Raw genomic sequence first — 27,419 nt, 5'->3', positions numbered from 1 at the left:
GACGGCGACTCTGCAGAAGTAGGTTCTATCCTAATTTTATAGGTGTGGAAACTGAGTCCCAGAGAAGAGAAGTAGAGCTCCCAAGATCCCACAGCTACAAAGTGGGAGCCATGGCCCATCCCAGACCTAACTCCGAAGTCAGCCCAGTTCCATGACACTTAAGAGCATATGGCAATCCTTTCCATAGTTTAATACTGCAAAGCTATGCCAGGCGGGCATTTTTTTATCCTTGAGCTTTAGCTTTACATCCACCAGGTGAGGAATTTCACACTGTCAGATTGGTCTGGAGATTAAAAATGATGGTCTCAGCTCTGCTAGTGGTTTAATCTTCACTCACAAGGCCCGAAGCTCTGTAGTGGAGCTTCAGGTAATATGCCTCCAAAGTGCAACTCTGGACAAGGAGACCCCAGCGCTATGGCCCGGGATGTAACTCCCAGAGCTGAACCTACTCAGGGGTGTTAGTAGGACCAGCAATCGCCACAGGAACAAGGAAGGGGCCACAGGACCTAACTCTGGGTGAAAGCCATGTTCCCTACAAGGGAATCACCTGACTCAGGAGCCGTGCAGAGAGGGGCCGGCCAAGCCATGTGCTGTGAGCCTGGAACAATCAGGAGGAACAAGGAGTGCAGGAGACACCTGAACCAGTAGGGCAATGCCCCGACACTCCGAGGCATTTGTGGGATGAGGCCTGGCGGCCCGGCCCACAGTACAGAGGGGGCTGGGAGGAAGGGCTCTTGGTGTCCAGCCGTCAAACCTCTGGCACCAAGTGTGGCACCAAGGAGGGCTCAGTATCCTGCAAATGGTAAAGAATGAGTGGGGGCAATGTGGGTCAAAGCAGGCGGGGAGGGGATGCCTGCCGTCTGCCCCAAGAGCCTGCTCTGTCATGGGGTAACTCCGTTCTCTTCCTTCTAGGGCTTCAAGGGACACACAGGCGATTCTGGTGCACCTGGTCCCCGAGTAAGTGGGCGCCTCACTTTGGAGGTCCCCCGAGATGGGCAGAGCTTACACTTCCCAGACAGATGGTTCTTGCAGCCTGCAGGCCATGGCAGTGCCTCACCCAAGAGAGGACACGGAGCACACCAGCATGGATGAGGCCAGCACAGGGACACCTTGGATGCACCATCCCCGCCTCTTGGCCTCATTCCCTCAGGTGGTTTTTCTGGGGTCCAGACATTATCACGGCCAACCAGTTTGGCCGAATCAGTCTGGACTCAGGTGTGTCATACACGTCAGCCCTGAGCCCTGTGAGGCGGTTGCTGCTGTTATGTTCATTTTGCGGAGGAGGAAACTGAAGCCCAGAGGACATGGATGATTTCCCAAGGTCCTAGACCTTATATATGGAAAGCATCACTTTTACCCTGGATTGGAAGACTCCAGAAACTATTTTTTTTATCCTTTAACTCCTCTGTCTCCTCTGAATGCCCAGAATGGAAGTGACATTAGGGGTCGGCTGGTTAGATCCCTTGCATGATCTAGTCACCAAGGAGCAAGCGCAGGTGTAGAGAGGGTCAAGTGCATGAGCAGGTGAGGAGGCAGCATTCCAAGTGTATATGCCAGAGCCTTCAGCTGCTGTTCTTCCTTGCCTGAGCTGCACAGAGAGGCACACCATGGCTCCAGGCACTCACAGCTGGCCTTGGGTGCACCACAGACCTCAACTCAGGGCCAGGCTCTGCGTACAGAAGTTGACAGGGCCCCTGGGTCTCTCCACCTCTCCCAGCTCCTCAGATGCCCCTGTGATTGAGGCAGCCAGTGGCTGAAGCATCTCCTTCCCTAATGGCAGGCCTTTTTGTTCCTAGGGAGAGCCTGGTGCCATGGGGCCTCCTGGTCAGGAAGGGTTACCAGGAAAAGATGTAAGTGGGGTCCTATGGGGCCTGGCTGGGCTGGGGCTGGGGATATCAAGGAAGTGACACCCAGAAACTGCCCCGCAGTGGTTGGTGGCAGCACTGCCAAGAGGCACACAGATGACGTCACAGGATTGGTTGGCAAGGATGAGATTGGAGCCCGCAGCCTAGTGGGTGGGTATCTGGGCTTTATGGTTGATAAGGAAGCTTTTCTGGATCAGTCGTGATTTGTCCACTGGTACAAATGATAGGCCTGTTGGGTCCAGCCTTAAATGGACTTGAGAGGCATTTCAGAGTTTCTCCCGGATTATTTCTCCATCTCTCGGGCTTTGCCGTGCTCAAAGAAACTAAACACTCCTCACTGCCACCACCGTGTGCTGTGTTAATTGTACACCGCTTGAATGGCTCTCCCTTTTATTTGGTGTTGGTATCTCAGCAGAACAAGAAGTCTCACTCCGTCACCCAGGCTGGAGTGCAGTGTTGTGATCTCAGCTCACTGTAACCTCCGCCTTCCGGGTTCAAACAATTCTGTCTCAGCCTCCCGAGTAGCTGGGACTAGAGGCGCCTGCCACCACAGCTGGCTCATTTTTATATTTTTAGTAGAGATGGAATTTCACCTTGTTGGTCAGGCTGGTCTTGAACTGCTGACTTCAGGTGATCCACCTGCCTTGGCCTCCCAAAGTGCTGGGATTATGGGCGTGAGCCACTGTGCCCAGCCAAAATAAGGGAAATTTTGACCCCAGGTGTACAAATGAAAAATTTGAGATCCAGAGAGATTAAGGGACTGACTTAAGGTCACCCAGAGAGTCAGAGGCAGGAATAGCTTACCTGGAGTCCAGAATCCAGCAGCTCCACATCCCCTAGGGACCAGCCTTTGCATGTGACATCCTGCAGGGTGGCTGGACATATGGGATGCAGAGTGGCATCATGGAACTGGCCATTTGGTCAGACACAGAAGCACCAGGTACTGAGGTACAAAGTGGTCTCATGCCCACCATATGGGTCCTTTAAGACCTGCCTTTAAATTGATGAAGTGGATTCTTTCCCAATGGCTCTTGACACACCAGAGCACATGGTCCCTGTGGCTGATCTGCTCCCAGAAATGATGGAGCTGGAAAGGATACTTAGGAGAAATCGGATCTAGTTCACATGTGCTTTCTTAGCTGTGGAATCTGTTTTACAAGATCAGTCTAATGTGTGGAGCCCTATGCATATGTCTAAGAAGTAACTGAATAAATGGATACACAAATGCGGGCTTGCATGCATATACTCACCCACAGGAAGGGAGTTTGTTCGTATTTGAAATAATGGACAATTGATGATGAAACATGCTGGACAGTTTGTTGATTCCTTTGGGTAACTTGGCGAGGTTTGGTTAGCATTTGAAATTGTGACGCCGTCATCTTCACACAGCGACTTGGTGATGACACCACCTTTCCTTCTTTGTTCCAGGGTGACACTGGACCCACTGGGCCACAGGGTCCCCAAGGACCAAGGGGCCCACCGGTGAGTTTTGCTTTGCGACTAATGTGCTTCATGTTATTGCAGGGCCTGTTACCATAATGATATTTAGTTAGTTCCCTCTGGTGCCACTGTATATATCGTTAAAAAATTGTAATATGTTTTAGCAGTTGGTAAATAGCTGCCCCCTTAACTCCCCTTAGTCACCTCCCCCAACACTTACCTTGTTTTCTGAGACCATCCCCCACAACAATAGAAAAATTGCAAAGGTGCCACCAGGCACCACTGGAGCTCTGTAGGACTTTGCCCCAATGCTCTGCTCTAGCTCTGGGCCACACTAGGGGTTGGTGCTTGCTAGAGGTTAGTTTCCCAAGGCTGCTGTAACCAACTACCATGAATGGAATACGGTACATGGCAGAAATGTGTTGCTTCATGGTTCTGGAGGCCAGAAGCCTGACGTTCAGATCAACAGGGTTGGTTCCTTCTGAGGCTGAGACAGAACCATTCCAGGTGGCTTTCCCAGTGTCTGGGGCTTTGCTGACTCCCTAGGGCATTCCTTGGCTTGTGGGGGCACCACCCTGGCCTTTGCCTTCATCTTCACGTTGTGTTCTCCCTGCTTGTGTCTCTCCAAATATCCCCCCTGACTTTTTGTTTTTTTGAGATGGATTCCTGCTGTGTCACCCAGGCTGGAGTGCAGTGGTGCGATCTTAGCTCATTGCAACCTCTGCCTCCTGGGCTTAAGCGATTCTCCTGCCTCAGCCTCCCAAGTAGCTGGGATTACAGGTGCGTGCCACCATGCTACTAATTTTTTTTTTTTTTTTTGTCTTTTTAGTAGAGATGGGGTTTTGCCACATTGGCCAGGCTGGTTTCGAACTTCCGGCCTCAAGTGATCTGCCCCACTCGGCCTCCCAAAAGTGCTGGGAATACAGGCGTGAGCCACTGTGCCTGGCCCAAAGTTCCCCTTTTTATAAGAAAACCAGTCCTTATTGGGTAAGGGGCTCGCCCTATTCAATATGACCTTATTTTAACTAATTACATTTGCAATGACCCAATTTCCCGTTGTGGTCACATTCAGAGGAACTGAATGTCAGGACTTAAAAATTTGGGGGGACACAATTGAACCCCATAGCATTCCATATGATTGATAAATATTTGGATGTTATCTCTGCCTGTTTGTGCAAAGAGGCAAATCCTTCTCTTATCTAAAAGCAGCCTGAGAGAGTATGAAGAAGGTCAAAAATAGATATTTAGGTGCCTAGTGCTGTGCAAAGAGAAAAGCATACGTTATCCCATTTAAGCCCAGGGGCCATCTCAGAAAGGCAGCTTTGATATCTGTGTCTCTCTCTATATTATTATCAATATAATTCATGCTAATTGTAGAGGCAATCTGACAGAATTGAATGTTACAAAGTAACAAGAAAATTCCCTCTTCACCCCCACCCCAATCCCACCCTCCAGAGGAAGCCACTATTTAGAAGCATTTTGTGTATCTTTTAAAATATTTTCAATACGCCTACGGGCATACAGGATACATATTTTGTACACAACACTTTATCTTTTGCAACTGGCTTGTTTTGTATAGCTTGTGTGTTGTGTATTTTTTGAATGAGTGATGGAATAAACAAGTGAATGAATATTGGTTTCCCAAGTCTAGGTCACACAGCTTGTAAGAGCTTTAGGTTGGTTTAAAACCAAGACTTTCTGATGCCAAATCCTGTATTCTCCACCCTACTGTGGACAAGCATGGGCTTTGTCTTTGAGATCGTAGAGAGCGGGTGTGTGGCAGATCCTATGAACTTGGATGTTCCATCTTTTCAGAACTTACCAAGTAGAGTCATGTTCTCCCCTGATGGGGCCACAGTGACTCAAATGAGCTGAAGTCCAGGCTCCCCAAGTGTGAGCTCTCAATGGGGTGTCATCAACCCCATGGGGAAAACATTGATTCTTGAGGTGTCAAAGAGTGTGTGTCAAATGCAGATACGAATACAGTACATTAACAGATGTGTAGCTTAGCTGTGATATTAAAATTTCATATGGAGAGATTAGGAAAAAATATGTAAAAAGGCAACTGGAGAGGGAGGGATAAGGACAAAAATTTGAGAAACCCTGCTCCAGAGCCCCCCAGGAGTGGGGTGGTTCTGACCGGGTCTCCCCGGCTCCCTCACTGGGCTTTTGCAACCAATTCTGGAATTCAGCCATCTGGGCTTGATTTCTGCCTCTCCCATATTCATCACATGAACTAGGTGAGTTTCTTCACTTCTCCCAGGACTCAGTTTTCTCATCTGTAAAATGGAGGCAATCCGGACAGAACAAGGAGGCTGTAAGAATCCAGCATGGTAATTCAGTGAAGTGAGAGAACAGTGCCCAGCCCTTGGAATGTGCCCCAAGCCACGTCCTCTTCATTCCTGGAGGCAAGAGGGGCCTTTGCTCTGCTTCTCTCCCTGGCCTCTTGGCATCGGGCAGCAATCAAATTATTGATGAGTGCAAACACATTCAAAGGCACAGAAGAGGGAAAGGGAAGTGACTTCCTTTTTTGAGACGGGCTCTCACTGTGTTGCCCAGGCTGGACTTCAGTGGCATGATCACGGCTAACTGCAGGCACGACCTCCTGGTTTCAAGCCCTTCTCCTGTCTCAGTCTCCCAAGTAGCTGGGACCACAAGTGCATACCACCATGCTCAGCTATTTAAAAAAATGTCTGTAGATATGAAGTCTCTCTATGTTGTCCAAGTTGGTCTCAGACATCTGGGCCCAGGCAGTCCTCCCATCTCAGCCTCCCCAAGTACTGAAATTATAGGTGTAAGCCACCATGGTTGGCTGGGAAATGACATTTGGCGAGCAGCGAGTACTCAGAACAGGTGTGTGAGGTGGAAGAAAGCAGCTGGCCTGGTGAGGTTGTGAAGGGTTTCACATACCACATGCTTTGGGGGGTGGCCTCAAAATCCCAAGGCCCCCAAAGGCTGCTGTGTGGTTCTAGCTTGCTCCTATCAATTCTCAGGTACATCATAAGGAATTTGATACCAAAAATGAGCTGCTGAAGTTCGCCAAATATCTACTTTTTTAAAAAACAGAATAGTTCTGAGTTCTTTCTCTGAGAACCTCATTTTTACTCCACTGTAATTTCTGTGCTTTTCTGAGTTAGGAGAAGGATTCTGGCAAGTTCACACAACTTTGAACCGGACACTGAATATGTATAGAGTGCCTCCATCAATAGTTGTGATGAATGCGATTGTATGTGTGGCCTGAAAACTTTCATTTTGCTTTCTCTAAAATCTACAGCCACCCCAGGGTAAGAATGACCCATGTGGCAACCACCTCACAGCCACTAACTTCCAACAAGCACCAGTGGAGTGGAGTTCAGTGCTGGGGACTGCGTGAGGCATTTACATGGTTCCTCCATTTTCTCCCCAAACCCTGTGAGACAGGTGTCATTGCTCTCCCCATTCACAGATGAGAAATGGAGACACAGAGAAGTCTAGTAACTTGCCCAAGATCACACTGCAAGTCAGTGATACAGCCAGGATTTGGACCCCAGCATTCTCATTCAAGAGCCTGCAGCTGCAACACCCAGCCTGGCTGGCGTGTGCTAGATGTCCTTGTCAGAAAGATCATCCTGGAAGGAGGGGTCTTAGAATAGGAGTTTGGAGCTCAAAAGGGTTGAAAAGGGGAGTTGTGGTTTCCATTCCTGGGAAGCAGAGACCCAAGGGGCTTGGTGAGGGAGAGCAGGACACAGGAGTGGCTCTGTAGCCTGGGAGGGAACCAGGTCCCAGCCCTAATAGGCCTCAAGTGCACAGAGCACAGGCGGCTGTCCTGAACCACCCACCCTGCCTTCTGTGCACATGGCCTGTGTTGGCACCGTATGCTACTGGGTCTTGGCCCTTATCCTCTCTGCAATGTCTTGGCCCTTATCCTCCTTGCAAAGGGAAGATTAGAGGAAGAAGGAGGAGAGATAGAATTTCCATAGGGATAAGGCAAAGTACATATTTTTAGAGGGACACAGATGGGTTGGTGGGCGGAGGAAGGTGCAGGGAGAAGCGTTATGCAGCGTTCGCGGAAGGGCCGAGTACGGGTAAGCAGTCCACAAATCCAGCTGGCTGCTCTGATTTTAGACCTTACTAGCTCAGCGATCCCTGGCAGGTCTGTTAGGGGGTTCTGGGATATGGGGACAAAGACGTCTGTGCTGCATGATTCCTGGCAGGATCCAGTGACATGAGGCCATGGCCATGCATGTGCTTTGGAGGCATGAGGTGGAAGCTGTATTTATGATGGCTGACCCGTAAGGCATGTCCTTAAGGAGGGGCAGAGCAGTATGAGATGGAATCAGTGTTGCCTATGTTCAGATCTCAGCTCCTCCCCTTGCCTCACAGGCAGGTGGCTTAGCATTTCTGAGCCTCAGTTTCCCCATTTGTAAAAGGGTGATGATGTTTGGGTCTGATGTGAGCAGTGAGTGAGTTAATGCATGCGAAATGCAAAGCTCTTAGAAGAAGTCTGGTATGTAAGAAGTGCCCGGTCAGTATCAGCTACTTTATACTGGAACATGCTTCCATGAATCCAACACATTTGTGAATACATGTTTCACAGATTATAGGGCATTAACACTTTTTTGTTAAAGGATCAATGGAGAGTGATTCTCTAGGATGTCCTTGGTTCATTATTTAGCAGCAAACCTCCTGGGTGTCTGGCACTGCATTGGAGACACATAAGGAGGCTCTCTCCTCCTAGGCTGGAAATATAAAGAACGACAAGGCATAGACTCTGCCTTTGGGTTACTCATGGTGAGGAAGAGAGCCAGGTAAAGACACAGCAGCCAATGGGAATGTGCCCTGAGTAGGGGAGTGTGGTGGGCAGAGGAAGAGACCGACACAGCCTGGAGAATTGAAGCTGTGAATTTTGGCTTAATAGAAATTTGTCTGATCCTGAAAGGGAGTAGCCAGGAACATTCTTGAGCTTTCTTGTTTTTACTCTACTGGGATCCTATTTGTTAAACGTATTTGCTAAAACTATGAATGTGCACAATATATCTCTGTGAAGTTAGAGAGAATTAGACTTGGAAACCTCAGTCCTGGAATCTGGAGTGAATGGACCTTCCATTTTGTAGCTGCATGACTCTGCACAGGCCATTTTTATTCTCTGTGCCTCAGTATCTACGTATTTTAAATGAGAGTATAATGATCTCCTTAGTCAGGGAGTCCAAGGAGATAAGGGCATGGACATGCTCCCTAAGCGGAGACCAGCACTGTGGCAGTGTGAGCAATTGCGTGTAAGCTGGGTTGTGTTAGACGGTTTGCTTGTTCTTCAGCACAGCAACTGAATGCAAGGATGAATAGGTGAATAAATGAATGTGGTCATAATTATTTACTGTGCCTCAGCTGTGGGCACCACTCATCAGGCTAGACTTTTTCATGCCCACGGACTCATTTAATTTCACAAGAATATTATGAATTAAATATTACAGTTCCTTTTAGAAGTTGAGAAACATCCTCTGAATAATGAAGTGGTTGACTGAGAGCCACACTGGCTAGGGTAACAGATTCTGTGTAAAACCAAGTCCTGTGCATCAGTCTATCTCTTTGTTCCACCGTCCTGCTCTTTGATGCCCTGGCAGGATGATTATCCCTGTTTCTTCCACCAGGGCAAGAATGGATCACCGGGATCTCCAGGAGAGCCTGGCCCTTCAGGAACGCCCGTGAGTTCTCTTTGGCTGCTATGTGATGGCGTTGGGGTGAGCTTTGAAAGGGCTTGTGGCTCACATTACAGATTGTCCAGCCTCTGTCCCTAGAAGCGTCAGTGGGGAAATACGGGTTTGAGTGGTAGAAATAAGTTGGAGGTAAGAAGCTCCATGGGGCCCTTTTTTAAGGTTTAAAGTACATATGATCATGCTCTTGGCTCTTTGTTGACTATAACAGTAGGCATCTATGGTCTACATCCATAGGCACCCAAAACACATTTTTTAAAAAAATGTTTAACGAGGTTGTAGGGTAGAAGTTTGATGTTTCCAGAGGATGCGAGGACAAGGTCAGACCAAGCAACCCTTCCCACCTCAAATGACAGAGAAAGTATGCGCATGGAAGTGGAGGTAGGGATGGGGGTGGGAGACCAAAAGGATCAACAGGGAGGTAGCAGAGAGAGCTCAATGGGCAGGTAGTGGAGAGAGGGTGCATACCAATTGGCAGAGTCCTGGTCAGCTAGATAGCAAATACAAGATTTGGGGTTCAGTTGTGGTAGGTGGGGAGACATGGTAGGGAAGATGGTTCCTTAATGGGTTCTAGGATTGGATGAGAAAAGCTCCGGCCACTAGTCTCCTTCCAATCTAGTCTTCTTGTATTTTTAGTTGCTAAAATTGGCCACCTGACTCAGAAGGCCACCTGCAAGGTGTGAGTCAAATGTCAATTGTATTGGACAATGGGCTGACCAGGCCTTGGTACTTCAGATACTGCAGTGACCAGTGCATCTCAGTTTGTGAGGAACTTTCCCAGTTGGAAAATCCTGCATCCTGGGAAACCTACTGGTTCCAGGCAAACTGGGCATTTGATCACCCTAGCAGAGACCCTCTTCTTGTTGGACTAGGGACAGCTATGCAAAAGGAATCCAACTTCCTAGCAAACGTAGTGACCTCCCTCAGGGGCTATGGTGTGAGACCTGTTGCTGCTCGTGAGACAGAACAGAGGAGGTGGGGTTGGGTCATGAAACTGGACCCATCACCTCCCCTAGTGCAGAGCTGATCCTGGAAGTACTGACCCATGCATGATGGCTCCCCAGAAAAGTTGAAGTTGAAAGATTCCCGAAGTCCTTTCCCAAAATGTGATTCTACCAAGTGAGCTCTGGCCACCTCATGGGCAGTGGTATGCCATCTCACTAGAGCACTCCTTGGAGAGCTCTGCACATCTCAGGGTCTTTGTTAAATATCTGTCCCAGTTTGTTTTAGTTGTTTCGAATGGAAAGACCCTTGGCTGTCTACAGGGAGACTTCTCATCTTCTTCCCCTCCTATGACAGCACTACCAGGAGTCCCAAGACCCCGTGTCTTTTTCTAACCCATGCCCCTCCATCATGGGAGGATTTGTATGTGGAGTGGATGTCTTAGGCCTTTTGATTTCAGAGTGGTCACAAGGTTTCCGAATCTGCTTGAGTTGGTACATGACCTTGAGGAATTAATTCTCAGTTTTCTCTTTGCAGGGCCAGAAAGGAAGCAAAGGGGAAAATGGCAGCCCAGGACTTCCTGGCTTCCTGGGTCCCCGTGGGCCTCCGGTAAGCAGAGAACCCCAATGGAACCCAAGATACCTGGCTCTAGGTTGTGACGTTCACGTGCAGTACCTTCCCTGCCACCTCCTGTGTCTTCAGTTCTGTCTGCTCAGGCCATGGTGACCTGGTGTGGAGTCAAAGTTGCATCACGGTTTATTAGATAGTGGAGTGCCCCAAGGTGACACCTGCATGGGAATCTCAGTGCCATCATTCCATAATCATGAGATCTTAGGAAAGTGTTGTAACCTCTTATGCTTTAGCTGTCTCATTATTCAAACGAGGATAATGACAGCATCTATTTCTGAGGATTAAATGAAATCATTCATATAAAGGGATCAGCAATGGTTCCTGACCATTGCAGATGCTCAGTAAATACAAACCATTGTAATAATGCATGTGGTGGGACAATGGTGTTGATCATGATCCTAGAACTTGAAGGATGCTTGGAAATAATTGTAAAGGTGAGCAAGTTTGAGCCATTGGGTCAGAACACGTAGGTGATTTACTCAAAGCCACGTGGTGGGTTTGCACTCCAGCTCATCCTTGAGTCAAGGTCTCTTGACGGCTTAAGTCAGGGGGAAGCTGTAAGGTAATCTTTGCCAAGTTTCTGGACAGAGAGATGCTAAGGGATTCAAACATTTCCAAGTGGAGCCCTCTGGTGTCATCTGCATATTGCAGTCCACTGCTTGGACTCCTGACCTGATGAATGAGGCTTGCGTGCAACATGCTGGAGTAGAGAGCTTGCCCATGTTCTTGTCCATCCTCTCCAATTGAATTCTGACCCGTCTGCATGCCCCACTGCCAGCCAAGCCCAGCCTGTTGGAGGTGGTAGCCCCTCTTACCCTTTTCTACCATGCTGCCCAGGCTTTGCATGGTCCCATTCACTGATTTTTACATGGGCCTATGCACTCCCTTGCTAAAGGCCCAGTCTCCTTCTCCATCCCCTTGTTAATAATGTGCTGCCACTGAGCAGCCAGGCACCCACTCCCGTGGATGCCCTGCAGCAATTGCTCCTGAGTCATGATAAGAATGGGGTGTTTGTCCAGCCCTCACTACATGCCTGCTGCTGCCCAGTGTGCTTTAGGAGAACTAACACATTGACACCTCACAGTAATCCTTGAGGCAGGTGCAACCACTGTTCTCGTTTTACAGATGAAGACACTGAGGCACAGAGAGCTTATGGAAGTTATAGGAAGGTTGTTTTAGGTCACAGAGTCAAACAGTGGAGGAGCCAAGAATTGAACCTGGAGCCCAATGTCTTATTGGCTTCATGTTTCATACATTGTGAGCCTGCTTCTGAGAGAGGCCTCCTGACCACAACAGGACTATTTGTAAAACTGATATCCTGGAGGCCCTCCTGGTGGAGTCATACCCATCCCATTGACAAGGAGCTCTTAACCTGTGGCTCTTTTTCCTAACCTGGGGCGATTTTTTTGCTTTCCCCTGCACAGGCTGGCCAGAGAGCCTGTCTGGGTTGTCCTTGGCCAGATAGACCATTGATTGTTGTCTTTGCTGGAACGTGACTTGAGTGGAAATGTCAGTTTTAAAGACAGCCTTAGTACTGACATTGGGCTGATGCTGCAGAGCCGCTGATATTCTGTTCTGTTTTCCAGGGAGAACCAGGAGAGAAAGGAGTCCCAGGCAAGGAGGCAAGTATCACATGCCCACTCACCCCTTGGCAACCCTTTCCCACGGATGGGCAGTCTATGCAGTCTCAGGCCCTCATCTTAGAAGGGCCCACACTTGCCTTAACACTATCTACCTTCACTGTTTTGAAATCCTTAATGCCTGTTGAACAAATTTTGCCAGGAGCCCCACAGAGTATGTAGCCAGTGCAGGGGCACCATCTTGATATGTCTGTTTCATTTGTTTAGCCCTCAGCATCCAAGCTATTAACAAATCCTGTCAACTCTGACTTCAAAATACCTGTTGGTTTTGTCCAGTTCTCTCTGTCTCTGCCCCTGGGACTCTAATCTAATCTGTCACCTGCTCTCACTTGAACACTGCAGTGATCCCCTTATGGATCTCCCTTTGTCCAGTCTTGCCCCTCCACAGTCTTTCACCCAGCAGGCAGAGGGTCTGCAGAGCATAAGCATATGGAGACGCTACAGTACAACCTGCAGCTCTGCCCTCCCCCTGCTCTCTCCGTGGAATCAGGCTGCCGCAGTCCCACCACTCCCTCCTTCTCTAAGCTCCAGTCACTGGCCTCTTAGCTCCTGAGATACACCAAGTTCTTTTCCAAGAGCCCACTTTTCCCATGCTTATTCCTACTCATCCTGAGGTCTCAGCTGAAATGTTCCTTTTGCCAACTTTCCTTGACACTGAAGCAAAGCAGACCCCTCGCAATGCTTGGTTTTAGCACCCTGCTCTGTTCTGCGGTAGCCCAGGAGACCAGCACAGACTAGATACCAAAAATATTTGATGAGAGATGAACAGAAGAATGATTGAATGCAGAGAAAGTAGGTCTATGGAAATTAGCTTCTCCATTTCAAAGCCTGCATCCTCCCACTTGAATGAGGAAGATGCATTTTTACTCCGTGCCTTTGGGTCACGTTCTTAACTGCGAGGAGGTGGTCACTTGCTTGAAACTGAATCGGATAGCTTCATGCTTGGAAAGTGTTTGCTCCTCACCGCAGCCACAGGGTGCCACTCACTGGGTGTATCATCCACTCATTGCCCAATCACTGTTTCCTCTGCTGTCTGGATTGAGGTAAAGAGGAAATACCTGTAGCTCCCATTTCTGAGTGTGCATCAGCCCCATGTGCTTGTACTTGGGCTGCTGCTTAAACGAATTCTCTCTGGACTTCTCAAATAAATTCTAGGCTAAGCAGGCATCCTAGGTCTTCGAGATCTGAGCTAGCTCTCCCCTTAGAATGGGAGCCTCCTGCTTCCCCATGCCCAATATGTCTCCATCTTCTCCCTTCCAAGGCTTGGTCCTCACTCTTCCACCCATGTGGATTGCCTTTCCTGCCACCTTTTGTTGTTCAGTTTTATCCAACTTTCAAGGCTCCGTGCTTCCCAACTTACAGATTCACCCAGGAATACCGAGGCAGTTTTTGATAATTATGTTATAGAAATTAAATCAGTCTGCCTTCTGTTAGAATCAATTCCTGCCCACCTCCACCTCGTGGACAGGCTGTGAACTCTGTGAGAATGAGGATCATGTCTTATCCCTGTCCTCTGCATAGGTCTCAGGGCTGAACAAGGCACCTGCATGAAAGGGATGTAGTGAATGTTTCTGGGGCTGAAATGGCCAGGCTCAGAGGAGGTCAAGAGTACTCTCTTTGACTTTCTTCTCTTCAATCTATCAACCAAGTCTATCAACCAAGAGATGGGACAAGCGCCCCTCGGCTGAATTTCCTTTCCCAGTATCAAGCTCTGCTTTCCAAATGTGTGCTGTCTAAGAGGCAGGCAGACAAGCATACCTTGGTCATCATATCTGGGGAGAAAGAAAGTTAGGTGTCAGCTGGCAGGAAAGTAATCCATGCGTGACAATAGACACTGGCCCGAGGGATTAGCCAACGCTTTACAGAGGAGATGGCAGAGGAGCTGGGGGCAAAGGGGCAGGAAAGAGACATTCCAGGTGGAGACCATGACAGAAGCAGTGGGCACGGTGGGCTGTGTCCCTTGTTCCCTGATGTGACTGCCCCTCCAGGAGGGGGTGGGGTCTGTGGGAACATACAAGAGGGCCACTTCTCTAAATGCTGGGTGGTCGGGGGGCTTCCTGAAGAGGAGACCTGCAGGCCAGGTGGGAAGTAGGTGTCTGGACAGAGAGGTGGGGAGCATGCTGCAGGCACAGGGAAGACAAGGAACGGAGACCATGAGATGGCAGAACTGTCTGTCCCTTGCACTAGAGCCATCCAGGGCAGTGACAGCCTGTTGAAGACAACAATTCGTGCAGGGCCTCCTGGGCATGTTAAAGGGAGTGGGTTTATCCCACAAGAGGTAGGGAAGGAATCTGGAGGGGCCAACCAGGGGCTGGTGCCATCAGTCAAAGGTGGACAGTGCCAGGAGGAAAGGAAAGAAGATGTAGTGTGCTACCCCCACATAAATCAGAGGGTGTAAATCAGAAAGGAGCCCTCGGGGGACCTTATATCTTGAGGATCCCTGGTCCTCAGCATGCAGGACTGTGAACAATATCCAGCGAGGCAAGGACGCCAGTGCAGAGGGCCTGGGGCAATGACGGTCCTTTCTTTCTCCTTGCAGGGGGTCCCTGGGAAGCCTGGAGAGCCTGGATTCAAAGGAGAAAGGGTGAGTGGAGGGCACAGGCACCTGGAACACGCTGAACATGACCTTTGCACAGTGGCCGTGGGATGTTGAGCCTGGCCTTTGTCCAAAGCACTTAGTAAACACCCGCCTGGATCACGCCACCTGTCGTGACTTTGTTCACTTTTTCCTGGATGATCACCAGCCCCACAAAGGGAGGTTCTTTTCCTCCCAGTGTTGTTTGTACTTGATGTTATTATTATTTTTTCCCTTTTTTCCTTTCTGGTTATTAGTTTAAGGACTGAAATCATCACAATTAGAGATTCAAAGGCAAACCTTGGGAGACATTGACAGATTTCTTTCTCCCCATGTGCGAATGCCCGCCGAGATGGGCTCGGCTCCCGAAGTGCCGATTTGCCAGGAGCCAAATTTGTCGCTGGAGGTGACAAGGGAACAGATTTTCCCATAATGAATTGCCTTGGCGTTATACTCAGAAAGCCTTTCTTTACATTTCATTTCTCCAAAAAACAACAGGGGAAAAGACTTCTTTTTTCTTCTTTTTCTCTCTTTTTTTGCTGAAGAGCCTGTGGAAGGCGGACGCGTTCTCACACTCACGACTGCTGCTCCCTTTGGAGGCTTTATGTGTCTCGTTTGCCCACAATCCTGCGTTTGGTCAGCCTCACGCTGTCACACTGTTGCACGACAGGGACACGGACGTCCCAGGCACCCCCAGCCCACCCCCGCTTGTTTTCCATGGTCCTGAAAAGAATTTATCTCGGCTTTCTTCGCAAGTGGGGTGGGTGGGGAGCCGGCTGGCTTCTCCCACAGCCAGAGGAGTGAGAAAAGTGGGGGCAGAGGCTCAGGGATTCTCCCCCCTGGATCTTCCTCCTGTCTCCTTCCCATGACTTTGATTTCTCTATCCCGTGGCTGTTTGTTCCTGAGCGACGGAGCCGGGGACATGAGGGACATGTGGCTGAGAAGGCGTTGACGTTCCCCCCCGCCCCTCCGAGAATGCGACTCTGGCGCCCATGGGAGCTACTGGCGCAGGATATGGGCTTAATTTTGGTTGAGAGCCAAGGAACTCAGACCACCAATGGCATCTCTTCTTTAATACCTAATCAATACGTGCAGAGCTTGCCTTTTCCCTGTTAAGTGCTTTCATGGCACATTGCCAGGGAGCCATTAGACTACCCTTTTCTTTGTACTCTGGGAACATTTGAAATATGGGACAAGTGCTGTCGCCACAAAGTGATTGTGAGACATTTAATAAATAGAAAATGCTGTACCACACATGAGATAGGGCCTTGGCATCCAGGTGTACAGATACCAGGACTTTACTAGACCCCTGAATTCAAGATCACTGACAGAGATTGCAACGTCCTGTGAAATGCATCACGCCTGGAAAATTGAAGTGACTTCTTTGGATCTGCTCAATTATTATTTTTGAATTCATTGATTTTGGGTTATTGTTGAAATATTAAAAGCAATACAGGTACATTGTTCAACAGTGAAAATTGCAGGACGAGTGAATGCAATGAAAATTATGTGCTTCTTCCATCTCACCCCTTAGCCCCACCCGTCCCCAGGGTCTATCACAGTGCTTTTCCTTTTTATCTTTTCAGAGGGAGTCTGTGCATACAGAATTGTGTGCAGTGTGTGTTATAAATGTGCATTTACCTTGTATTTAAGCCCCTCCCCACTCTGAGCATATCATACGTTATCTATTGTCTCACTCCTTGCATTTTTCATTTAATGCCTATGTTAGAGGTGGTGTGGTGACTGCACCGTTTTCCTTTTCTGTGGCTCTGGTTCATGTTGTCAGCCATGAACCACATTTATAGTTACCATCTGGTGTCTCTTCTTTTTCTCCCTGAGCCTCCCTTTCTCTGCTGCATCCCAGCAATGGAGTTCCATTATTTCTGAGGCCATTAATGTGGCTGCCATATTTTCAGACCAACCAATCATTTGAACTTGCTGGTCAAACACACAGTAGCACATAAAGGCAGAGGACTGGACTGCCCTGGGCTTGCCATAGTTACCAAATCATTGGTCTAGCACTTCCAACTCTGGGTCAGCTGTGGGGAGCGTTGAGCCCTAGGCAGTGTTGGAGGCCATTGGATAATCCTCTGTGAACTCCCTAGAGCTGAGAGAAAGGAGAAGGAGATGGCCTGGGAGGGAGACACCTCTGTTGTGAGAGGACCACTGTCTCTCTAGAGAGCAAAACCAGGCCAGAGTCTCAGTTGCCAGAGCAAAACCACCATCAGTCTCAGTTGCCAGGGCCAGCCTTCTCCAGGCAGCCCGAGGAGTTGCACTCTTGATTAAGAATAGGATTGGAATTCCGCAATCAGCATTCTTATCCTGTTTTCTATAGACTAGCTGTGTGACCATGGGCTGGTGGCTTTCTGTTTCTGGGCCCTGCATGTTTCCTTTTTCTTTTTCCTTTCTTTTTTAAAAAACGGAGTCTCACTCTGTCATTCAGGCTGGAGTGCAGTGGCATGATCATAGCTCACTGCCGTCTCAAACTCCTGGCCTCAAGCGATCTTCCCACCTCGGCCTTCCAAGTAGCTGGGACTATAGGCAATTGCCACTGTGCCTGGCTAGTTTTTTAAAAAATTAGTTTTGCTAATGATGGGGTCACAACATCTTGCCCAGGCTGCCCATGTTTTCATTTGTACAATCAGGATGGTGCATGTGATGGATTCTGGGGCTCTTCTCACCCCAAGCCACACATGGGCCACCCAGGGCCAAGGTCTCCCTTTCAGTGATCTAAAAGGCAGACTGGGGGAATCCTTTTTGCAGCCGCATGGGGTACAGCTTCCAGCCCTGAGACACACGCTAATATGCTTCTCGCCTCCTTAGGGAGATCCTGGAATCAAAGGTGACAAAGGACCTCCTGGTGGAAAGGGCCAGCCTGGGGACCCTGGAATCCCAGGCCACAAAGGCCACACAGGCCTGATGGGTCCCCAAGGACCACCTGGGGAGAACGGACCAGCTGGACCCCCAGGGCCTCCAGGCCAGCCGGGATTTCCAGGACTGAGGGTAAGGATGCTGATACGGCTTTGGACTCGGGGCTCCTCGGGGCCTTAGAGGGAGCCAGGGAAGTGTGTGGACTTCAGGGGCTCTAGGCTACAGATCCCAGTCTTCCAGTGACTGAAGGTGTGACCTGGAGGAGGCTACTTTTCCTTTCTGAATCTGCCGTTCCTTGTCTGCAAAAAGGAAAAACAAAATCCTCTTCTGATTTATGATGATCAAGTGAAATAACGTGCCTAGCTTAGGAAATGCTCAAAAATAGTCCCTCTTCTGTTCAACCCTCTTCCTCAGTGGTAATGAATCCCTAAGACTTCATTTCTTGGGCTGTAGAACTCTTCTGCCCAGGACCTTGTGCAAAAGGCAGCTGAGAAGACACCCAGTTCCCGGGGGTCTGAACTTCACTGTGGGTGGTTCACCATCCATTTGGATGCCTGGCTTTGCCACTCTTGTATCTGCCGACCTAGAGTACTCCCGCTTTCCCCTGCATCTCTCTTTTTCCGAAGCTGGGAACAAGGGCTTATTTAGAGTGATGTTTTTTTTCTTTCTTTAAACATCCTTTATCCTAGGGGCAGAACTTTCATTTTACACAATCTCGTGACACAGGCATACATGGGCTATAAAAAGATAGACGCAGAGCTCCCCTGGTGGAAGTCCATGTGACCGCCCCTTCCTGCTCGGCAGCCCGTATGGTCTCCTGGAGACCCTTGGATTTCTCAGAGCCCAGGTCTGGATGACCTCCATGTCCTTGCCACTTCGATGCTCTGCAGTTGCGTCAGTTCCTGGTGGCTGTGGTCAGCCTGGGTTTCAGCTGCCCTGAAAGATGCCAGGCAGCCAGAGTCTGTCTCTTGGCCAAGTCAGTGGAGAGGCTGGAGCACTCAGCTGGCTTCCAAAGCCCTCTTGGAGCTTTGCCAAGTTCTGTCAGTCCTGCTGCTATGGGCAGTGATGAGAATTCTGGGACTAATATAAAAGATTCTTGGTCAGAATAAAAGAATAAGGAAATGGAATCTATCTCATGCCAGGTATGGGGCTACAGAGATGAGCACAGTAAGACCCCTGCCCTTGAGGGGTAGACACTGCCCTTGAGCAGACAGGAAGAGACCAGCTCTGTACAGCTTGAGGACAGCTCCTCTAGGTTCTTCTAAGAATCACATGCCGCTGTGTGAGCTTGGAGACAACACTTGCTTCTCTGGTTGGCAAACTCATCAGCTTCTGTGGACCAAGCACCAGGACTTGGTGAGAAAGTTGTTTAGAGCCACAGTGGACCTAAGCAGGGAAAACCAGACCACAGGAACTAGAGTGGCCAAGTAGCCAGGCAGAGGAAATCCACACGAGTTCACATAGAAGGCAGCCTGTGGGCTATGTCTGAAAGGTGGACACAACTTTGGCAGGGAGAGATTAGGGGCCAGTGCTAAGAAGGGAGTATGAGTGGAATTAATGGGCATGGTGGCTTGATCAGGAAGGAAATCCAGTGAATACGCTGGAAGGGTATGGAAGGAAGGACAGCAGTGGCTCGGAGAGCCCAGAGTCCACGTTGCTGTGTAAAATGGGATGATGCTGCCTGCATAACAGAAGGGAGGAAGGGATTTGAGACGTGGAAAAGATTGGGTTGGGAACATGTGCTTCCCTGTGTGGGTATATACCACCTACGAACTTCCTGGCTTCCTAAGTCCTCGGGTTCTTAGGTGGCAGAAGTTACTGGGAAGATGAGTGACTCCACCTTCCCTCCCTCCTAGGGGGAGTCTCCATCCATGGAAACCCTGCGTCGGCTTATTCAAGAAGAGCTGGGGAAGCAGCTTGAAAGTGAGTATCTGGACTGTGCTACGGTCTTGCAGAGAAGAGCCCAGGAAGCAGTCCTTTCATTCAGCCTTGAATGCTTTTGCATCCTGGAGTAAGAAAAACACTCGACTGGCAGCTCAAGTGTAGACTATCAGGGTTGAGGAATGCCGTGAAGAATGTCTGACCTTTATCTGACACACACTTTCTCTAGGACTAGTCCTTCAGCTTTCACTTGATTATCTCTAGTGAAGGAGAGCTCACTATCCACAAAAACAGCTCTGCTATGATCAATCATTTATTCTGTGCATTGAGCCACTTATCTAGTCTGTAAAGAATTTTGGTTATTTACTGCTATGAACCTCATGAAACTCACAGTCCACAGGAGGAAGTAGATAAACAAATAGACAAGATGATTTTAGCAAAGTCAATAAAAGTTCTTGAACTTTATTTTTCACTGCAGGCATTAAAAGAGGACAGATGAACATACCTAAGATAGTTCAGAGGCCAGGGAGTGGATTAATGAAGGCGTCCTGGAGGAGGGGCCATGTGAGCTGCAAGTTGAAAGATGAAATGTAACCCCAGGTCTATGGAACAACATGTGTGAAGGCGCTGAGTGGGGCAGGCAGGCCTAGTGCTTTCAAGGAACTAAAATCCTTTCAGTCCTGTTGCATTGACTCATTGTTACGTCCCCAGGTCTAGCATGTGCCTGTGCATAGCAGATGCTTAGGGAGGGAGGAAAGTAGGAGGATGGTAGTAATCATGCCAGCGTGTTGGCATTTGCCAAGATCAGGTGAAGTTCTCAGCACTTGCAAGTGTTAACCCAAAGAAGCTTCCAAACAATCTCATGAGGCTCATGTAATTATTGTAAGAATTGTTAGAAGCAGAATTATTAGGGGCTAAGTAACTTAAGGTTGATGAGCTGGGAAGATCTGGCCAGGATTTGTACCCCAGCCTCACTGAAGGTTCTGTGCTCTTCATCACCAAACTGTCTTGAACAACAGCCATTCCCATTCCCTCTGCAATGGGAAGTTAGAGGAGAAGAAAGTCACACAAGATTTTGTTGCAGCGAAGAAGAGAAATCCATAACTACTTTCCAGGTGCACAAGGACAAAAGGGGAGGGCACGTTTATTCACATGATCATGTCTCAGTTATTTTGCACCTCCCATTATGAGATTCTGTGCTGGGAGCAAGGACACAGCTGTAAACAAGACGGCCCTCCTTCCTGTCCTCTTGGAGTGTCCAGCTGAACATGGTCCATTTCCATACAGGAAAAAAAACATGGTCTTTTTCCTGTATGGAAAGGAAGGCAAAGGACTGTTTTCTGGAGCACACATCGAGTGGGTGTTGGGTGGGAGAAGGAGGCGATGAGAGGAGAGAAATAAGGACCAGATTGGTGGGTACCATGGGTAGGTGGTGTTCTGAGGTCTCATGTGTGTAGATCTCTGAGTTCTACCTTCTGAATGTTGGATTCATCAGTGACAGAAATGGCCTTTGCTTTTGGGGGATCTCTAGCCCAAGAACAGAGACAAGACCCCTTTCAAATTGGTTTGGATAGAGAATCTGCTGGGCTAAGTCATTTCTTCCAAACAGGCCTTTGGGGAAGGAACATCCATTCCACTTTAAAGATGACAAAATCAAGGCTCAGAAAAGTTGAGCAGTTTGTCAGGTCGCAGAAGTGGGCCACCTGTCCTCCTGCCGCCTTGTGAGAGGAGTAGTAGAAGGGAGGTTCTCTGGGAAGTGATCAACCAGGCAGTCAGAAGAGCCTGACTCTGCCTTGGTTTCCCTATCAAACGCTAGGGGCCTTGGGTAGCCTCCCAGCCTCTGGTCTTGGTCACACTGTCTGCAAAATAGCAGTTTGGGCCTGATTACCTGTGACTGCATGGCAAACAAAGACTGCCCTTGGTGGTCACCAGATGGGCATATGTCCCCTGTCCCATTGAAAGGCTGCCAGACCAGCACTGGACCTCTGGGTCTTTAAATCAGCTCGGTCATATTAACATTTTAGATGTGTAGGATCTCCAATGACCATCGTGTCCCACCCTGTAGCTTATAGATGAGGAATTTGACATTGGAGAGGAAAAGTGACCAACATAGCTTTGTGGAAGCCACTTATCTCCTCCATCCCAGCGTCAGTTTCCCCAACTGACCATTGCAATTGCTACTACTGCTACTGCTGTCCATGCTACTATGGCTTCCATCGTTCTGCCCCTGAGGTAGCAGCCAGCGTCTCCTGAGCACTTAGCAAGTGCCAGGCACTATTCCACATGCATCATCTCACATACTCCATCCTCATTCCAGCCCAGTGGGGTAGGTGCTAGTTCATTGTCTCCATTGCATAGAAAGGGACACCAAGGCTGAGAATGGTCAAGTAGCTTGCTCGAGGCCACCTGGCTGGCCGTGGCTGTCATGGGATCCCAGCCTAGGCAGACCTGCTCCAGGGTCAATGATGGTCACTACTGATTAAGTCACCCCATGGCCAGCCACAATCAGAAGGTGCCCATACAAATACTACACATATGCCAAGTGACGTGTCATTGATGTTGTTTCCGCAGCTATTATTGGCCCCTTGGTTCTGAGTTGGCAGTGAGTAGCCATCCTGTCCTATGTCCACTATCCATTCTTCATGAAATGCTTCTCTTTTTCCTACTCCACAGCCAAACTCGCCTACCTCCTGGCCCAGATGCCCCCAGCGCACATGAAGGCATCTCAAGGCAGACCCGGGCCCCCAGGGCCCCCTGGAAAAGATGGGCTTCCAGGTCGGGCCGGCCCCATGGGGGAGCCAGGTCGTCCTGGGCAGGGGGGTCTGGAAGGACCCTCTGGACCCATAGGTCCAAAAGGTGAGTGAAGACCTGGAGGAGATGTGCTCCATGTACTCCTGGAAGGTGGAGAAGGAACACGGCTGGGAGGTGGCACTGCAGGTATTATTCATGCCACTCCCATTGCCTGTAGCTTGGTAACACCCAGAGTTTTGGCATCATATAATTTTATCATATGCATAAGAGGCTTTCATACTTGACATTTCTACAAAATTATGCTTCTGCTAGGAAGATTGAATCAGTTCCCTCCTACTTTCTTGTTCTCTCTGCATCTCCGCTGCTCAAGTTTCAGGGAGGTAAACAACATGCCTCCTTCTTCCCCTACCGAGTTTAGCACTGAGGAATAAGACATTTAATCTCAATGGAGATTAAATGCCAGCCTTAAAATTGAAACAGAACAGCTGTTAACTGCCCAGGTCTCAAGGCAGTGACTTATCAGGACATCAGAGCTCCAGCCAACAGAAGGTCTCTCTTTCAAAGGGTGGAGGCTGTACGATTTAACTCATCACACAGTGGCAAACAGATCAGAACACTTACTCTCTCTGCAGGAAGACAGATGTGAGAGAGAGAGAGGAAGGATTAAAAAATAAATTTAAAAACATTTTTTTTTTTAACAAATAAAAGTTTTTTTTTTTTTTTTTTTTTTTTTTTAATTTACTTCCAGTTCTGGGATACATGTGCTGAATGTGAAGGCTTGATACGTAGGCATATATGTGCCATGATGGTTTGCTGCACCTATCAAACCATCACCTAGGTTTAAAGCCCTGCGTGCATTAGGTATTTGTCCTAATGCTCTCCCTCTCCTTGACCCCCACCCCCCAACAGGCCCCGGTGTGTGATGTTCCCCTCCCTGTGTCCAAGTGTTCTCATTGTTCAGCTCCCACTTATGAGTGAGAACATGTGGTGTTTGGTTTTCTGTTTCTGTGTTAGTTTGCTGAGCATGATGGTTTCCAGCTTCATCCATGTTCCTGCAACAGATATGAACTCAATTCTTTTTCATGGTTTCATAGTATTCCATGGTGCCTATGTGCCACATTTTCTTTATCCAGTCTATCATTGATGGGCATTTGGGTTGGTTCCAAGTCTTTGCTATGGTAAATAGTACTGCAATAAACATACGTGTGCATGTGTCTTTATAGTAGAATGGTTTATAAAAGGTTGTTTAAAAAATATTTTATCTACTTTTTAAAGTTTGCCTGCTTTCAAATAGCTTACAATTAATAATAATTTTTGAATAAGGCAATTTCAAATAAAGAAAAGACAAGAGACCAGCCCATAATTCACTCCTGTCCGATTAGGAGTAAGCGTGGGGCAGGGAAAAGAGCATGTGGTGTCATTTTAGCTGCTCTGGAGTGACTTGTTGGAGATAGGGAGATGGATGCCTCTAACATTGTCCTCTTTTAATCTCCCATTTTCTTACTAATTCTTAATTTTTGTATCCATTTCCTATGATGTTTCTCCTACTTGAAAGGCTTTTTGTTAAATTTGTATATTCTAGTCCTACTCATGTGATTTCATAAAACAAAATATATAAAATAAATGTCAACAAGAAAGCATAAAGCATAGAGAACATCAGATTGTGGCGGAATACTGACCAAACGTAATTATTATAACAATAAAAATGAATGGTCTGAAGTCCCTGTGAACCAGCAGAATTTCAAGTGGGGTTACAAAAGAAAATATATTACATGCAGCAGATATTCTGGAAACAATATGGCAAAACAAGTGATTGATTTAAAAAACAAGGGTGAGAGACAGTTTACTCCCATCTCCATCTTCATTCAAATATGATCTCAAGTGTCCTCCCAGGGGAACTGGATCACTCTGTCTCCTCTGCATGTGTGGAGTGTTTTTTAAAATTCCTACGATGGTACTTATCGCACATTCTGTTTCATACTAGAATGTTCTTCGTGCCCTATTTTATTTCTCTTATTAAATTTCAAGCTTCTTGAGAGTAGAGCTGTGTCTTACTTATCACTGCACATGCCCATGTGAGTGCTGAATTTGTTTATATATCATCCAGTTTATTCCTGATAAAGGTTCAGGTACAATGCTTGGAAATACGGGAAGCATAGACATATAAGAGGGGAGGCATGTGGACTGTGTGTGTATGGCATATGAGAGAGAGTGTGTAGGTGTGTACATTTGTCTGAATGAGTCAGTATGTATATATGAGTGTATGCATACAGTTGTCAATATGGTTTGAATATATATACGTATGGAATTGGGTAGATGTGTGCTTGAGCAAATGTTCATATGTAAATATTCGTTTAGGAGGGAGTGTTTGTTTATTTTGGTGATTCCATGTGTATATTTCTGAATGTGAGTGTGCGCTGGAGTGTGTGTGTGTGAATGAGTATGTGAATGGGAATTGGGGGTACTGTGCGGCGTGAGTGTGTGTACACAGGGTGGTTTAGACTGGAACACCGCAGCAGCCCAGTGTTGCACCTGGGCATCCCGCAACATGGGATGCCCAGTTTCTGTCGTCCCCGGGGGTCTCCACCATCAAAAGTGCATGTTTTTCTTCCCAGGTGAGCGAGGAGCCAAAGGTGACCCAGGTGCACCTGGAGTTGGCCTCCGAGGCGAGATGGGACCCCCTGGCATCCCAGGTATGACTCATTCTGGAGGCTCAGGGGTAGGGTGTGAGCTACCTGGAGACCCAGCACTCCTGCCCGTGGCCCCCCAGGACTCAGCAGTGAGTGGAGAGGAGGGGTTAGGCTCTACAAATGAGGAAGAGACAGAGATCACTTACTTAGTTTCATTAAATATTTCTAAACTACGACCTTCTTGACTTACTAAGAAAACTATAGTGTATTCTATGAATTGTTGAAGTGTGTCCCATGAATTTAAAATTTCATGAAATGGTCCCGGAGAAAACAAAACAAAACAAAACAAAAACTGACTTGGGCTAAATCCGGAATTGCTGGGGACTGTGTTTCTCTTTCAGACATTTCTGGTGCACATTCACTATCATAAGTGCTAAGGACTCACATTTTAAAATGTGTCTATTTTGTTTAACCTAGCACTTTCGAAATTCACTTGAAAGAGGAGTCCTTTTTCTTTCACTGTGCAGTTGTTAATATCCCTTTAGCACTTCTCAGAATATGTTTTGGGAAATGCTCACCCAGTGGTAGGTTGGTTAGCTGTCCCAGGGCTGAGGACGTTTCTGGGACCTGGGAATTTCAGCTTTAAAACCAAGACATGACTTGAGAAAACTGGGACAAGTTGGTCATGCTACCCAGTGGCCATGTTGGAAGATCTCTACAATGCAGCAATAATCACGTTCCAAAATGAGGTGTGTAGGTAGAAGGTAGAAGAAATTTGACTGTTGAGGCTTCTATTTTTTATTTAACTTTAATTTACATGTTTGCCTGAGGTCATATCTGAATATTGATCTTATAGAGAATTTCAATTTTAGTATTTATACCTTCATGATTTTCCAAATTTTCTAAAGTGGATATTTATTATTATTTTCCTTAGAGAAGATAATTAGAAATACATTATAAATATTTATTTTTATGGCTTATATTTTCAAATAGCTTATAATATTAAGAGTAACGTTGAAAACCAGGCAATTTCAAATCAAGAGTAAATGGCCGAACAGAAACCTTTGAAAAGGAGAAAGTAACTGTACCAATATGGAAGTGAGATAATTATCACATTTCAGTGGCTCTTAGCCCAAGGAGTGAATAACACTGAGGCCTCCAAACTTGATCTAGGCAGGATTATAGATTAAATAGCTATTACCAAAGCATTAATAGAATTAAAGAAATATCTACCGATCTTTTTAAGTGAAAAGTTTACTTTGTGTTTATTTTATATAAGATTTTCTGATAAGATGATTACTAAGACTTAAGAAGGGATGTCACTACTAGGGTTAAACGCAAGACTTAGCACTGACCTTCCAAGTTGCCAAAGCTAAGAAGAAAGATAGGTTGATTATATATGATGTTATGATGCTTACTAAGTGAAGGGATAGAAGTTTGTCTATAGGCAGTATTTTCTGGGTCTCAATTTTGGACTATTTTAAGTGTCACTTACTTGCATCCTAGATGTTGTCTTTGGCCATGATTTTGCAGAATAGCTTAATGTAATCCAAATATGTGGTTCAAATTTAATGTGTAGATAAAGCTGAGAAAATAGAGATTTGGAACAAGTTGGATGTTGTGTAATGGAATGTCACCAGGTGTCTCTAAGGTCATGTGAATTGGGGCTAAGGGTTAATGATTAGGACTTGGTGTCTACTCTCCATTCAGACACGTTCCCTAGACCCATGTAAGAACCCAGAAGTCCAGCTCTCTCATCTGACTCTTCAGTGGAGAATATATACCCTACCTGGTCTCAATCTACCCTTGTTTCTTTCTCTCCAGTGGTGCCTGGATTACTATCCCAGGTCCAATAGTTAAACCAACCCCTTCTTCTGCATATTGAGGTGCTCCTGCCACTTTGTGTTTATGTGGACCACTCTAGTTGCTCAGAGCTCCCAGACCTTGGGGATGTTCCATCTGAGGACATTTCAGGTCCTGAGTTCATAGTGAATGGAAGCTGTGAGGTCAGGGCCCATCCCCTCCCAGAAGGATCTTGAACCACCTTCTGTTTCTTTTGCTCCTTGGGCCAGGTCAACCTGGGGAACCTGGCTATGCTAAAGATGGACTTCCTGGGATCCCTGGCCCTCAAGGGGAGACAGGACCAGCTGGACATCCTGGCCCCCCAGGACCCCCTGGTCCCCCAGGCCAGTGTGACCCTTCCCAGTGTGCCTACTTCGCCAGCCTTGCTGCCCGGCCAGGTAATGTGAAGGGCCCCTAGAGGACTCTGGAAAGCCAGAAGACTGCAGTGGATTTCTGAAACTTGAACTCGGAGCCCAGTGGGAAGCCAGAGGTCTTGAAAGACTTCAGCCATGTGTTCCTTTTTTTTTCTTTCTTTTATTGTTTGCTTTTTGTTTTATTTTCTTGAGAGACCTCAAAATTATTAAATCCAACAGATGCTGCCGGTCGGTCAGATGATTATTAATATTATTCTTGTTGCTAATTATTATTATTATTTCATATGC

General features: G+C 47.5%; 1 protein-coding gene across 1 annotated transcript in view; it reads left to right on the top strand.

The window, feature by feature from the left end:
- The window catches only part of COL22A1 (collagen type XXII alpha 1 chain), a 305,451-nt gene extending 278,276 nt beyond the window's left edge, over positions 1-27,175 (top strand). The window contains exons 56-67 of the mRNA XM_026454562.1: positions 913-957; positions 1,797-1,850; positions 3,294-3,347; positions 8,933-8,986; positions 10,475-10,546; positions 12,154-12,189; positions 14,747-14,791; positions 17,606-17,785; positions 19,510-19,576; positions 22,208-22,390; positions 24,901-24,978; positions 26,988-27,175. Of these exons, the coding sequence (XP_026310347.1) occupies positions 913-957; positions 1,797-1,850; positions 3,294-3,347; positions 8,933-8,986; positions 10,475-10,546; positions 12,154-12,189; positions 14,747-14,791; positions 17,606-17,785; positions 19,510-19,576; positions 22,208-22,390; positions 24,901-24,978; positions 26,988-27,175 (1,056 nt within the window). The remainder of the gene's footprint in view (positions 1-912; positions 958-1,796; positions 1,851-3,293; positions 3,348-8,932; positions 8,987-10,474; positions 10,547-12,153; positions 12,190-14,746; positions 14,792-17,605; positions 17,786-19,509; positions 19,577-22,207; positions 22,391-24,900; positions 24,979-26,987) is intronic.
- Positions 27,176-27,419: the final 244 nt, after the last annotated feature.

The sequence above is a fragment of the Piliocolobus tephrosceles genome, chromosome 7, assembly GCF_002776525.5.
Source record: "Piliocolobus tephrosceles isolate RC106 chromosome 7, ASM277652v3, whole genome shotgun sequence".
NCBI lineage: Eukaryota > Metazoa > Chordata > Mammalia > Primates > Cercopithecidae > Piliocolobus > Piliocolobus tephrosceles.
Note: the sequence above shows the minus strand (reverse complement) of the source record. Positions and strands in the feature narration are given on the sequence as shown.